The sequence below is a fragment of the Oryzias latipes genome, chromosome 10 (genome assembly GCF_002234675.1).
Source record: "Oryzias latipes chromosome 10, ASM223467v1".
Classification (NCBI taxonomy): Eukaryota; Metazoa; Chordata; class Actinopteri; order Beloniformes; family Adrianichthyidae; genus Oryzias; species Oryzias latipes.
The window spans coordinates 15045283-15061217 of NC_019868.2; the positions used below are offsets into that span (position 1 = coordinate 15045283).

The 15935-nt window shown below is 39.3% G+C and overlaps 2 protein-coding genes across 2 annotated transcripts; both read right to left on the reverse strand.

Annotated features, from left to right (window-relative positions):
- Nucleotides 1-3467: 3467 nt before the first annotated feature.
- Nucleotides 3468-5584, reverse strand: LOC111948067 (protocadherin gamma-A11-like). Its single transcript, XM_023959467.1, has 2 exons — nucleotides 3557-5584; nucleotides 3468-3491 (listed from the first exon to the last, which is right to left on the reverse strand). The coding sequence occupies exons 1-2, from the start codon at nucleotides 5582-5584 to the stop codon at nucleotides 3468-3470; spliced, it is 2052 nt and encodes a 683-aa protein (XP_023815235.1).
- Nucleotides 5585-9572: 3988 nt separating this feature from the next.
- LOC101162500 (protocadherin gamma-A12-like) lies at nucleotides 9573-12442 on the reverse strand. The gene has a single exon (XM_004084850.4). It carries the CDS (start codon nucleotides 12301-12303, stop codon nucleotides 9901-9903), a length of 2403 nt encoding a protein of 800 aa, XP_004084898.2. The 5' UTR covers nucleotides 12304-12442; the 3' UTR covers nucleotides 9573-9900.
- Between the last annotated feature and the right edge of the window lie 3493 nt (nucleotides 12443-15935).

A 15935-nucleotide genomic window follows, 5' to 3' on the forward strand; every position in this document is an offset into this window, starting at 1 on the left:
AACATAAAGTGGAGCCAGCTTGGTTGTTTTCACTCACATATGCGCTGTACGACTGTTCCTCAAACACAGGTGGGTTGTCATTGATGTCAGCTACAGATAAGTGGACAGTTTTAGATGAGGACAGAGGTGGAGAGCCCTCATCAGTGGCGCTGATGGTAATGTTGTAATCAGACACTAGTTCACGGTCCAGCTGTCCTGTGCTCACCACAGAATAATAGTTTTTGATGGAAGGAACCAACTTAAAAGGAGCATTTCCTTGAATGGAGCAGCGGACCTGTCCGTTCTTGTCAGAGTCTCTGTCCTGCACATTAATGATGCCCACCTCTGTACCAGGAGGGGCGTTCTCTGGGATGGAGCTGGACAGAGATTTGACAATAATAACTGGAGCGTTATCATTTACATCAGTGATATCAATGATTACTTTTGCCTCAGAAGAAAGACCATAACCATCTTTAGCTTCAATCATTACTTCATATTTTGAAAGCTCCTCATAATTGATGTTACCTGTTACCGTTATTTCTCCAGTTTTTTCAGCAAGCGAAAATATATTTTGTGTTTTGTCTGACAATCGGCTAAATTCATAGGTTATCTCTCCATTTATTCCGTCATCTGCATCTGATGCACTCACTCTGATAACTGGAGTGTTTAGGGGAGAGTTCTCCTGTAAATTCGCTGTATAAACGGACTCAGAAAACACAGGAGCGTTATCATTCGCATCAAGTACTGTGACATGGATGACTACAGTCCCTGATCTCTGAGGAGAACCGCCATCTACAGCCGTCAGCAATAATTTCAGCTCCTGCTGCTCCTCTCGATCTAATTCTTTATCCAAAACCAGTTCTCCGTACTTATTTCCAGCATTTGTTGTCTGAACATTTAGCACAAAATGGGCGTTTTCCTGCAGAACGTAGCTCTGAACTGCGTTCTGTCCTATATCTGCGTCATGAGCAGCATTAATGCGATACCGAGCTCCTTTGTCAGCTGATTCTCTAATTTCCAGCTTTATTACTTCTTTTGGAAACCCTGGCGTGTTGTCATTAATGTCTTGAATCTGCAAGGATAACCGGTGCAGCTCCAGAGGATTTTCTAAAAGCAGGTCGAATTTGAGAACGCACGTCGGCATTTCACGGCAATGCTCCTCCCTGTCTATTCTCTCAGTAATAAAAATATCTCCGTTCTTCTGGTTAATTCCACAGTACTGCTGTCCATTTTGTCCCACTTCAACACGAGGTTTACGAGCAGTTAGCCTCCCCAGTTCAAGTCCGAGATCCTTGGCGATATTTCCAAAAACAGATCCGGGCTTCATCTCCTCTTGCACGGTGTAGCTCAGGTCTCCATTTACGCAGCTCCCGAGAACAAAGACAAAGAAAAGGCCAACTCTCTGTGAAACGCGCACCGAATGTTCCATCATGTTAACGGACTTGTTCTGGAAAAGCAAAACGAAGTTTCAGCGTTAATACCACTCAGAAATCTCTCTCCGAAAGAAAAACTGTCGCTGCAATCTTGATTTGAAAAGAACAGAGCTCTGACTCAGTATTTGGAAGGTGTGCAAACTGGTCAGAAGAAAGCTCCTGTTTTAAGCGGGCCTACAGTGACACCATGAGTACAATAAACAGTTTTGCAGTTTTAGATTTATATTCTCATTTTTTCCCCAAAAGCCTCATTTTTATAGGCGTGATGATTGAGAAGCAAATTTATGGTACATATTTTGAGCGAGATTTTTATCTATTTTGCTTAAATCTGAAATCATTCAGTGTTCAACCTTTTATCACAGTGGAATTTGCTATGATTATATAACGATGAGAAATTTCACAACTTAAGGATGAGAGGAACATCTCCTGCAAAACTCATTTTGAGAATAGCCATATAAAACTTTTTTTTACTGATATTTAGAAGTTTACAATGAGTAAAACAATGTTTTGCTTTTTTATCCTGTTTAATTTAGTTCATTCTTTATTCAAATTATGCAAAGACACATTCAAGTAAAAAATTATCTTATGTATTGAATAATCGGTTTTAAATATATTATTGATTGAAAATTTTCAGGAAAACAGATGTATCTATATCTTTTTTTGTTGTATTATTTACAGAAAAAAAAACACTTGTTTGGCAACCATGGATGATCAGTTTAAAATCTTGGCTTCATACGTGAAACAAATTGCTTTAAAGTTTGAAGGAGATAAACATACAGTCTAACGTTTCATTGTCCTCAATTTATTACATTCTCAAACAATTAAATTGTTACATAATGACGTCCTAATCTTACAATGAAACATATTATAAAACTGTATATTTTATTTTACAGTCAAAATATTTTCCTAAAAAGATTAGCAAAAGCATCTTCGTATAGAAAATAATTTGGAGTAGTATGTATTTGAAACCAAACTACACAAGTGTCACAAGGTCGGCAGTTTCAGTACCAAGGACAGTGACTTGAACCACAATTGCCTTCTACTTCAAAGAAATAACATGCTAATACCAGATAAAAATGGGATTTCACAGGTTGAAAGTGTTGCAAAATGTGAGATAGATGACGTAAACTATAAAAAATGCAACTTGAACTACCATGAGGGAAATCTCAAATTCATAAATTTAACCCAAAACATTCATCTGTTCAATTCAGTTCATTTGCGAAATCAATACAATGTAAAACAGATGTCTGTTTTAAAACTAGTCATTGCACGTTATGTGGTAAAAAAAGACTCTTTAAAAATCCAGATTTTATGAAAAGAAATACAACATTATTACATTTTATGAGGCAATGATCTTATTTAAAAGGTAACACGGGCTTAAATGATTGTCTTGCAAGAAAAAATTTTTTCCCAAAGGATTATAGTAACAAAATATTTCAATTTCAATTACAATTTTCCCAGACAATATGAGTAAACTAAATGTCAATTTGATTAAATTGAAGTAAAAACAAAAGCAAAACAGAGATAAGATTTAAAATTTGAGTAAGTATTTTAAAATTAGATCAGAAAAACCTCCATAATGAGATTTAAGTAGAATAAAAGAACAAAGTGTCAGAGATGTTTTTGTAACTTTTTCACTCTGTTTTAAATTGCTATATTTTTCTTAATCATACAAAATAATAACTTTGGCTTCCGCAAAGTTCGTAAAATGTATACACTAAACACTAAACATGCTAAAAATGAAAAGAAGATGAACTAAAAAAAAGTAAAGTTTATAGGAATATTTTTATGCAAAAAAAGACGATGACAAAATATCCTACCTGAGAAGAAGCATCATCCTCTCCAAAACTTTCAACAAAATCAGATGGACTTCTCCTCAGAGTCTGGTCAGCAGGCAGCGTGTTGTCATTGTAAGAGGACACAAACTTAAAGTCACTGGTTCTAGATCCTGTTGTCAGGTACGTGTCATAATTGTAAGCGCTGCGTAAAGTTCCTGAGCCATCAACATCTGCGTAATTAGGAGGCAGATAACCGCTGGGGATGGCAACTGCTCCATCAAACAACAGTCGGGGCTTTCTCCTGCGACAAAACCTCACACCCAAGATGATGATGATGAAGGTCAGGAAGAAGGTGGACACACAAACCAGAGCGATGATCAGATAGGAAGTCAGTTTGGAGTTCTTCTCATCGTAAGAAATATCCTTCAGTTCTGGCACCTCAGCCAAGTTATCCGAGATCAGTAAATACATGGCACAGGTGGCAGACAGAGAGGGCTGTCCGTTATCTTTGACTGCCACAATCAGGTTCTGTTTCATGCTGTCAGATTGGGAAATGTCCCGCTGCGTCCTGATCTCTCCACTGTGCAGACCAATGGTGAAAAGTCCTGGATCAGTGGATTTGACTATATGATAGGATAGCCAGGCATTCTGTCCGGAGTCTGCGTCCACCGCGATCACTTTGGACACCAGAGAGCCTCCATGTGCAGCTTTGGGGACCAGCTCAGTCATGAAGGAGCTGCCCTCTGGGGCGGGGTACAGAATCTGAGGAGAGTTGTCGTTCACATCCGAGATGAACACACTCACGCTCACGTTGCTGCTCAGTGGAGGAGAACCGTTGTCTCTGGCCATCACCTGCACTTGAAAACTCCTCAACTGTTCATAATCAAACGACCTGACAGCGTGGATCAGCCCTGTGTCTCCGTTCACAGAGACATAGGAGGACACCGGGGCTCCGTTCACCTCAGCAGCTAGCAGAGAATAAATCACTGTACCGTTTTGTCTCCAGTCGGGGTCTCGAGCGCTCACAGAACATAAAGTGGAGCCAACTTGGTTGTTTTCACTCAAATATGCGCTGTACGACTGTTCCTCAAACACAGGTGGGTTGTCGTTGATGTCAGCTACAGATAAGTGAACAGTTTTAGACGAGGACAGAGGTGGAGAGCCCTCATCAGTGGCACTGATGGTAATGTTGTAATCAGACACTAGTTCACGGTCCAGCTGTCCTGTGCTCACCACAGAATAATAGTTTTTGATGGAAGGAACCACTTTAAAAGGAGCATTTCCTTGAATGGAGCAGCGGACCTGTCCGTTCTTGTCAGAATCTCTGTCCTGCACGTTAATGATGCCCACCTCTGTACCAGGAGGGGCGTTCTCTGGAATTGCACTCATTACTGATTTCAAATAAATTATAGGGGCGTTGTCGTTCACGTCGGTCACGTCAATCATTAATTTCGTATCCGATGAAAGTCCATAACCATCTTTTGCGTAAATGCGCATTTCGTATTTAGGATCGGTTTCAAAATCCAGCGGTCCGATCACTCTGATTTCCCCCGTTTTACTGTTTAAGGAGAAAACCTTCTTAGCTTTTTCTGTGATGCGACTGAACTCATAAGTCACTTCACCATTAACACCTTCATCTGCGTCTGTGGCTTTTACAGCAGCGACCACGGTGTCAATTTGTGCATTTTCAGGTAAAATTGCTTTATAAAAGGTCTGATTAAACACAGGCGAATTATCATTGGCATCGAGCACCGTCACCTTTATAGTCACACTACCTGATCTTTGCAGATTTCCGCCATCAATTGCAAATAAGGCAAAGTTCAAATCCTGCTCTTTTTCACGATCAAGCTCTTTGTCTAAAATCAGCTCGATCTTCTTGGATCCATCAGTATCATCTTGCACAGACAAAACAAAATGCTCGTTCTTTTCTAAACTGTATTCTCTTACTGTGTTTTGTCCGATATCCGAGTCGTGAGCTTCATTGACACGATATCTTGCTCCCCCGTCGGCTGACTCGCGTATTTCCAATTTAACTACATCTTCAGGGAAATTCGGTGAATTATCATTTATGTCCTGGATAAGCAGTGAAATGTGATGTAGTTCCAAAGGACTTTCTAGAACCAATTCAAATCTAAGAACGCACGACTTTTTCTCCCCGCAAAGCTCCTCGCGATCAATGCGTTTTTTGGTGACAAAATTTCCCGTTTTCAGATCAAGATCGCAGAAGTGGTGATCCTTTCCTCCCGTGTCAATCCGAGCTTTTCGCTCAAAAAACTCCCCCAGTCCCAATCCCAGATCTTTAGGAATATTTCCAACAATGGAACCGGGCCTCATCTCCTCCGGAATGGTGTAGCTGAGGTCTGCAGCTTCGATGTTAATAAAAGAAGCAATCATATAAATGAAGCAAAGAAGACATATCAGTTTCGTCTTCATATTTTTAGCCAAAAACGGACTGTCGTCCACGAATTTCCGTTGCTCCAACACCCCAAATGCATTTGCCGCAGAAATCCAAGTCAGTCGGGAACAAAAGCGACTCTGATTCTCAGGCTGTGATGTGTGCTCGTTTAGAATGGGTGGAGGGAAGAAGCGGCATCCGCGAGTGAGCAGCGACATCAAGAGACCAACTCAAAAATATGTCCAATGATCAAAGAAGGAAAAACCAAGACCACAGTACAAGAGTACAAAAAAGTAAAAATTTTCAAATTGTAAATAGGATATTAGAGTGCATGAATCCGCTTTACATCCTTTAGAAGACTTGCAGTGACCTATAAATGGGCTTCGATATAACCGAGTCAGCACCATGGAAAGAGGTGGGCATTTCCCAAAGGAAAAAAAGTTCGTTGTTCAACATTTAAGTAAATGATCATGAATCATGTGATTTGATTTTTCTTTTAAAATACATATGGAAATATTGTCATATAAATGTTAAAAGCACAAGCATGTATTGTTCAATTTAAATACAGAAATTGTTGTTTAAAATGAAAAAAAGCCTTGTTATTAAAATGAGGGGCACAGATCAGTAAGTGTCAAAGACTTCAAGCAACAAAGAGACACAGATAAAAATATGTACATCTGCTCATGCACAGCCAAAGGCAGACACTCTGTGTCATGAAAATGTGCAAAAGGCACTATAAATTAAAATAAATAAACAGAAAAAGAAAAGGCCAGCTAAACGCGAACCCATTCTTTTTAAAGAAAACTGATTGTTTCCATTTTAGGAAAACTGAACTCTGAGAGGGTGTTTGAAAATACTCCTAATGATGTGTTAGATCTATACACCCAAAAGAAAAAAAAGAGCTGGAATATTTAAATGATTACAATAGGAAACATTGTTAGTAAAGGCATCAGAGAACACTCATCTTGTGTATTAGTATTAGATTGTGTGCCATATTCTTCCAGTCAAATTTACAGAATCACTGGTCTTTTTATTTGTTCTTGTAACGAATGTTCATGGTGTGGTATTTAACTAATATATTTATTTTTTGTATTTTACTCTCATTTTAATTAATTAATTTTTTTTATTAACTATAGTTATTTCTTTGTATACTGTGCTTTTTTTAATGTAGTGGGTCTGCGTACTCCTTTTTAATAATGATGAGTCTGGAATAAATTCTATCCATCTATCTATCTATTTGACTATAATTAGACTGAATGTAATCGACTTTAAACTGTATTTCCCATTTTCCTTGAACAAGTAGAAAACTTCCAAAATAAATTCCAAGTCTTTGAAATATCTCTGATATCATGAAAGATTTATCACAACTAAATTAAATTAAAAAACTACGTAGCAAATTCAAGTTTTTTCTAATAAATGTAATACCTAGTTTGACCCTATTTTGGTTTACAACAGCTATATCCTTTCCAGTTAGGAGTACAAAATCAAATCAAATTCAACAGTAGAAACTAACATAAAACCTTTCACCAATAGTGCTAGAAATGTGTAAGATCACTAACATCTTAAAACTGTACACCATTGGTCCGTCTTCAGAACACACTGAATCCCTTTCGGGGTTGCTAAACCCAGCCCAGCTACTGTTCACTCAGGTGAAGGCGGGGTACACCCTGCAAGCCATCAGACTGTTGCAGGATCACACATTCACACAGTCACACTCAAATACACATACAATTCAGAATCCTCAATTGACTTATAAAACATGTTTTTGTACTGTGGGAGGAAGCCAGAGTGCTCAGATATAACCCACTCATGGATGAGGAGAACATGCAAACTCCACACAGAAAGGTTCCAGCCAGCCTATGAAAAGACTAGGATAGATCAAAGCAGAACGGCCATGAGACATGAAATTACTAAACAAAATCACTTCTCTACTGGTCAGTCATTTCTCTATTTTGACCTGAATTACTAAACTAGATTTCTGTTCAGACTTCAGACCCAAGCATTTTTTTTTATTATCATTATAAATGTTTCTAATCCTGTTTTAAAACTAGCCGACTGTCAGTCCAGTTTTTTCTTTTTCTCTTATTTATTGGAGCCTGTTTAACTTGCTTTGATTAGATACCAAAATTAAGTAGTGGTCTTTTTGAGATACAAATCCTTAGGTTTTTCTATTTGGTTTACCTTTTTGGGCTTAGGCACTTTTCATTGTATGGACTAAACAGAGCAAAGTTGATTGATGGCCCTCACATGAGCCTTTTATAAAATGCCAATTTTGCTAATGTGTTTCATGTTTCAACCCTTTTAAATTAGTGGCAGCGAATTAAAGCACAGTGCATATTTATCAGAGCCTCACAGTTGGGATAATTCCCAATCTAAAAATCCCAGTCTCACATTCACAAGTTTTACCTGTTAATCCCTTTAAACCTTATAACTTTAGGAGGCCTGGATATTTGCTAACATTCTCTGACATTCTAGATCATCTTTTCATGTTCTTTCTTTTTGCGTCAACTAATAATCAAACAACGTTTTGTGATGAGACTGGGTTGAAGAGATAAAGCCAAATGCCCATACCCGAAGCACTGGAAACTGCCAAACAAAGGCTCCTGGCCTTGAGCAGCCACCTAAAGAGGTACACAAGAGACAATGAAGCCAGATGGATAAACAGGCTGTTCGCAACTTAACCTGCAAAAGAGTACGCTCAGTGGCAGTGTCAAAACAGCAGAGCAGATCCATCAAGGCTGGAAACTCATGGAGTACTGGAAAATTCTATGGGAGAAAGAAACAAAACATAACAGCAATGGTTCAGTGCCTAATCTCTCCGAGAAAAGAACATACCAACCTCCCTGAACTGAATCCAGGAACCATCAGAGTGGCAGAGATCCAAGAAAGAGTCTTAGGTATGAAGAACTGGACAACACTGGGCCCTGACATGATGCATGACTACTGGCTAAAGATACTCACTGCACTCCATGAGCACCTGACAGCGCAAATAAACCAGCTGCTAAGAGATGGGACTCACACCATATGTCTAACAGAAGGGCGCACGATCACGATCCAGAAGGATCCCTCAAAGGGTTAAGTCTCATCTGGCCAATAACTTGTCTTTCCACAACATGGAAGCTCATATTAGGCATCATTGCAACCAAGATAAATAGGCACATGGATCAATACATCAGCAAAAAACAGAAGGGTATTGGTAGAGCATCCAGAGGGGCCAAACACCAACTCCTGGTCGACAGAACATTCGCTCAAGACTGCACGTCGCCACACACCAACCTGTGCACAGCCTGGATCCATTACAAGAAAGCCTATGACTCAATGGCACACATGTGGATCAATGATTCTTTGGAGCTCCAACAGGAAAAGGAACATCTACAGAAGTCTAAGAAGCTTAGGAAACTCAATGAAAATGTGGAAAACCACCCTTGAAGCCAATGGCAAGCCACTTGCACAAATCTCCATCAATTGTGGGACATACCAAGGTGATGCTCTGTCCCCACTGCTGTTCTGCATAGGTCAGAACCCCCTTAGCCAAATAATCAACAAGACTGGCTATGGATACTAACGCAGAAATGGGGCCAACATCAGTCACCTCCTCTACAAGGATGACATCATGTTACATGCTAAGAGCGAGTGAGACATTGACTCCCTGATCCACAAGACCAGGATCTACAGTACTGACATTGGGATGTCATTCAGGCTCGAGAAACATAGCCGGATGTTGACAGAGATAGTTGTCACCATATATGAATATGTCATTTACAATTTAAAGGAGAAATAAAAAAATCATTGATAGTGTATGTTTTACCAGAAATTCTACAAAGTCCCTAAAAATAAATCTAAGAAATATAATTAAAGAAATAGAGATAAAAAAACTAAGTTTCTGGTTACTTTGCCTTTTTTTACCTGATTTTTTTTCTCAATGTCTCTTTAGGATCTCCGTACAATTCACTTATGAACTCAAAATATTTTTTTTTTTTTTTTTTCCTGTCCTTGAAGTGTAAAAATTCCCTGGATTTATATTACATACTGTAATCTTTTTACTTCACTACTTGGGGGGGTTAGAAATGTGTGTAAAAACGTGGTTACAATAAAAACAAAATTGACAAAAGAACACCCCTTATGAAAAATAAAAACCCTAATTTGCAAGTTTGAATAAGGAAAAACAATATTAAATTGGGTCTAAAACAACGTAAAATAAGAAGATTTAAAATTCTGAAGTCACTGCACATATCGGTTTTGGTTTACCTATGAAACATAATCTTTAGAAAAAAAAAAAAAAAGATTCTTTAAAGCATAAAAACAGCTGTGGTAGCTATAACGTTCCTACCTGGGATGCATTTGTAGATTCATCAAAAGCTTCAAGAAAGTCAGTGGGACTTTTCCTCAGAGTCTGGTCAGCAGGCAGCGTGTTGTCATTGTAAGAGGACACAAACTTAAAGTCACTGGTTCTAGATCCTGTTGTCAGGTACGTGTCATAATTGTAAGCGCTGCGTAAAGTTCCTGTGCCGTCAACATCTGCGTAATTAGGAGGCAGATAACCACTGGGGATGGCAACTGCTCCATCAAACAACAGTCGGGGCTTTCTCCTGCGACAAAACCTCACACCCAAGATGATGATGATGAAGGTCAGGAAGAAGGTGGACACACAAACCAGAGCGATGATCAGATAGGAAGTCAGTTTGGAGTTCTTCTCATCGTAAGAAATATCCTTCAGTTCTGGCACCTCAGCCAAGTTATCCGAGATCAGTAAATACATGGCACAGGTGGCAGACAGAGAGGGCTGTCCGTTATCTTTGACTGCCACAATCAGGTTCTGTTTCATGCTGTCAGATTGGGAAATGTCCCGCTGCGTCCTGATCTCTCCACTGTGCAGACCAATGGTGAAAAGTCCTGGATCAGTGGATTTGACTATATGATAGGACAGCCAGGCGTTCTGTCCGGAGTCAGAATCCACCGCGATCACTTTGGACACCAGAGAGCCTCCATGTGCAGCTTTGGGGACCAGCTCAGTCATGAAGGAGCTGCCCTCTGGGGCGGGGTACAGAATCTGAGGAGAGTTGTCGTTCACATCTGAGATGAACACACTCACACTCACATTGCTGCTCAGTGGAGGAGAACCGTTGTCTCTGGCCATCACCTGCACTTGAAAACTCCTCAACTGTTCATAATCAAACGACCTGACAGCGTGGATCAGCCCCGTGTCTCCGTTCACAGAGACATAGGAGGACACCGGGGCTCCGTTCACCTCAGCAGCTAGCAGAGAATAAATCACTGTACCGTTTTGTCTCCAGTCGGGGTCTCGAGCGCTCACGGAACATAAAGTGGAGCCAGCTTGGTTGTTTTCGCTCACATATGCGCTGTATGACTGTTCCTCAAACACAGGTGGGTTGTCATTGATGTCAGCTACAGATAAGTGGACAGTTTTAGACGAGGACAGAGGTGGAGAGCCCTCATCAGTGGCGCTGATGGTAATGTTGTAATCAGACACTAGTTCACGGTCCAGCTGTCCTGTGCTCACCACAGAATAATAGTTTTTGATAGAAGGAACCAATTTAAACGGAGCGTTTGCTTGAATGGAACAGCTGACCTGTCCGTTCTTGTCAGAGTCTCTGTCCTGCACGTTAATGATGCCCACCTCTGTACCAGGAGGGGCGTTCTCTGGGATGGAGCTGGACAGAGACTTCAGACTTATTATGGGGGCGTTGTCATTTATATCAGCAACATCTATCAGAACTTTAGCATTGGAAGATAGTCCTAACCCATCTTTAGCTTCCACTCTTATTTCAAATGATGTAATTTCTTCATAATCAATTAATCCAGTTAATCGGATTTCCCCCGATTTCTGGTCAATTAAAAACACGTGTACGTCATCATCAGACACGTGTCCGAACTGATACGTCACGTCTGCGTTCACTCCTTCATCTGCATCAGTTGCACTAACTGTGATCACTAAAGTTTCTGGAGGAGAATTTTCAGGAAGAGTCGTTTTATAAACGTTTTGACTAAAAACTGGGGCGTTATCATTTGCATCCAGTACAGTAACGTGAATGATTACTGTACCTGATCTCTGAGGAGATCCACCATCCACTGCTGTGAGGAGTAAATTCATGTCACTTTGCTTTTCACGGTCGAGTGTGTTCTCCAGAACCAGTTCTACTTTGTTGTTACCAACAGCAAGAATAAAATTATCATTTTTTTGGAGCGTGTATCTCTGAACCGCATTTTGACCTATATCTGCGTCATGGGCCTCTTGGATCAAGAAGCGATTTCCTTTGTCTGCCATTTCACTAATTTCCATTTGTATCAAATTTTCTCTGAATTTTGGTGAATTATCGTTTACATCTTGAATATGGAGGCTAACACGGTGAAGCTCTAACGGGCTTTCTAACACCAGATCAACATTAACGACGCACGACGGCTTCTTTCCGCAAAGGCTTTCTCTGTCAATTCTCTCCGATGTGATTAAATCTCCGGTGTTCACGTTGATGTCACAGAGGCGTCTCCGACCCCCCTCAAAATCCAGACGGGCTTTTCTTGAAGATAAAATCTTCGGATTAATCCCGAGATCCTTGGCGATATTTCCAATAACAGATTCTCGTTTCATCTCCTCTGGAAAAGAATAGCTCAGATCTCCATGAACGAAGCGCAAAGCCACGGCGAGGGAACAAAAGCGGAGGACCAGAGTAAACGTAGAAATACCGTTATATTCCATCATTTTGAACACTATTAAAAACACTGATTTTACTCCAACGACACACACCCAAAAAAAAAAAAACGAAAATGTCCAAGAGCCAAGAGAGCAGTCTTTAAAGAAGGAAAGTGTTCAAGATGCTTGATCATAAATGCAGAGCTTGCATTCTGGGTTGTGGCTGATGCGACCGTGAGTGGAGAGGCTTCTCTTATTTTTCTGTCAGTCAACAGCGACACCCAGAGTCATTTTCTTGCTGAAAATGTGTCAAAGTTGTAAAAAAAAAGAATAACAAACCTTATATTGATTGCGTTAAACCTGCCCCCTTATTTTTTAATAGACAATGTATGGTTTGCTTTATCTCCCTGAATGAGCTACCTAGCCTTAATTTATTTTCCTGAAATATAAACATTTCTTTAGAATATTTAGCACCGTTTTGCGTTTGTTTCAATACCCTGACAAATTGCACTAATTGGAGACACGCAAAAACAGTGTGCATTGACTTAAATGTCAACATAAACGGAGGTGTAATGGGAAATAATTAACCCTCTCATCACGGCGGCCACTTCACGCCACCGCATCCCGCACTTAGCACATGGCGCTCGGTGACTCACAAACACTGAGTGCTAACAGACATGCTCCGGAAAGAAAAGGAGGAAACAATGATGTGATGCCATTCCCTTAATTTTCTCACTGAGAGAAGAGACAGCGAAGCACTCGGTTATAAGAACCCTTGCGCACAGAGCAGAAAAAGATTGCCTAATTCAGGTGTAAATGGACGTATGCGAAATCTGACCTGGATAAATTACAAATAAAAAAAAATTCTCCCAGAAAATTTGCATTTGTTTGCGTTAATTTTTCGAATGAGATATTCGATGTTTTTTCATGTGCGCGCGCACACACAGGCTTGCACACAAATATGATATTTAAAGGCAAATACCGACTTTTACACAACTTGACAAATCATAAGACCTCCAGAAGAAGAAAAATGACACATTTTAACCAATTCTTTCACGTTTGTAATTTTTGGTTTATGATTTACACAATAAAGTAAGAATGATTAAATAGGCGCGGGGCGAGGCTGAGATCAAAAAATAATTTGGGGGAAAAAAAAGTTTATTTTTATTTCAAATAATAAAAAAACACAATATTTTAACATCATATTCCTGCTATTAAATGTATTACCAACATGTCCCATTGATTCTGCGTTGCTTTTATCTTAGTGCACTGATCGTTCTGAGCACTGATGCCATTGAACAACTTGCTCTTCCCTAACCCCACCATTGTTGCCAGCAGTTGTTGCTGCAATACTGAAAGATACCAAGTAAAAAAAATAAATAAAAAGAAAACACTATTTGTCCGTGAACTTTGATCCAACAAGGACAGTATGCTTATTATCAAATGTGCATACCTTTAACTATACGAAACCTTTCATGCACTGCACATTTTCAGGTTCAAGTGTATGTCTAGTTCTGATCAAAAAGTATGTGTAGTTTTAAAAATAAGCCCCCTTTATAGTCAGTAAAATAATAATAATAATAATCAGAACAATTATATTAGAAAATACCTTCGAGAGTGCGTATACTCCTTAACATAAAACCATATAATCCATGTCGGATAAGATCAGAGCTAAAAGTCTTTGCTTGTCAGTCTGACCCTTGATGCCTTAAATTAGGCTAAGATTGCGTTTCCAAGCAGAAATCTTAAGGAGACAGTTTTATATTAGCAAAGGACCCTTTCATAACATGGTTACTGCTGAAGTCTGATTAGCTCTGGAATGGTTGCACAAAACATACAAGTTAAGAGTTATGCCAGTCAGTGCAGAAAAACAAGCCAAAGACAAGAAAACAACAACAACGGTGTAACCAGCAAGTGCATCTCAGGTAAACACGTCCTAAAAATCCACTGGGTAACAAGAAAAGGCAGGTTCGTCTTCCTCTGCTAACCTCCTGATTCTGTTCTTTTTTAATGCTGCTGTTGTATTGGTTTTCTATAAGTTCCAGACATGTGCTTATATGCACCTGCAACCAACCAGGGGGATATTCCAGAAAGCAGGTTATGCTAGCTCCCACGGTATGTTTGAGGCTAAGGAAGTTGATAACCTCAGTTTTCGGTTCCAGAAATGGAGGTATGTTTCAGGGTAGGTCAAGTTGCCATGGCAACTCATGCTCTGAACACAACCTGGTCGGGAGCAGGTTTAGTTGAAGCTTAGTTTGTTGTCAGAGAGGTGAAGCAGCTTGACATGTCGATTTAAAGATGATTTAGTGGATGAAGAAGCTCAGATAGTACTTTTTTCACCATGAGAGGGTGATAAGATCACATATGAATGTTGGAAAATTAAACTTTTTTACTTTTATCTAACATAGTTATTTGCTTCAGTTAAGATAACTCATTTGTTTGTTAAGTCAGTTTAAAAATAACACGCAGTTATCAGACAGTTATTTTACTTTCATTCAAATTAATTCAATTAAGTAGGTGTAACGTTGGTCCTGCTGTTAGATCGGCACCGCAAATGATTGTGGGATACCATTTGCTTTGCCTGTCTGGACGAATTTTGGTTTAAGTGTGGCTTTTTGACCAAATGTGTTTAGTTGTTTAGCTGTTTTACTGTGTTGTGCCATGTTTTGCTGAGTTGTTTAGTCCTGTGCTTATGTCTCTGCACCATGAGTAAGAGTGAATGAGAGGATGATGAGTTAATATAGCACCCCTACTGTTGGGGGCTGTAGTGACATTGATGGAAAATTCTTTATTGAAGTTGTGCGTAACATGCATTCTTTTCCCGTCCTTTTTATTGTTATAAAAATGAGCATATCTGCCGGCTCAAACTTAGACATATGAGAGATCAAGAAATATAATTAATTAAGATGGAAAAAATATTAATTGAATTGGAGTAATATGACATTTAGTTAGATAAATACATACATTTGAGTTGTATAAACAATTATTGAGTTTTATAGACGTAAGAAATTATGTTGATTAAATTTAACTCAATTATTTGTTACCAATAGAAGTAATTCATTTAAGTTAGCAAAATTGGATAAGTTATATATATATATATATATATATATATATATATATATATATATATATATATATATATATATATATATATATATATATATATATATATATATATATATATATATATGAGTCACAGGGAAAATGGAAATAAGATCAGAAACTTGTGCGTTTTCTTTGTCTGTTCGTACTACAAGCAGAAACTCTTTCTTTTGCTGATGCGGCCGTGTTACTTTTTTGATGGACGTATAATCTTCATACGCCGTCATTAAAACCTCAGACTCCGTCTCACAGCCGTCTCAGTGTCGCGCTCCCTTTTTCTCTCCACGCGTTTCCATGGTGACTCCAGAAATCGGCGATCCATTGAGGATGTCTTTATGTACTTGACATGCACGTGCATTAACCCAGGGTTACCAAGTCGGGCGTAATTACGCCAACTCTTATCCGGTCTTTTGGAACCGACATACCCAGAGTAAGCAAGTTCAGGCAGATTTCAGCCAGAGTTCAGGCTTAAAATCAGGCTAGTTTAAACATGCTTCCTGGAATACCCCCCAGGTCAAACTGAACTCCATTACAGATCGGTCAGTCCAGCTTAAACCAGCCAGCATATGAGAGAAACTAATTTGATTTGTTCTGCCTTC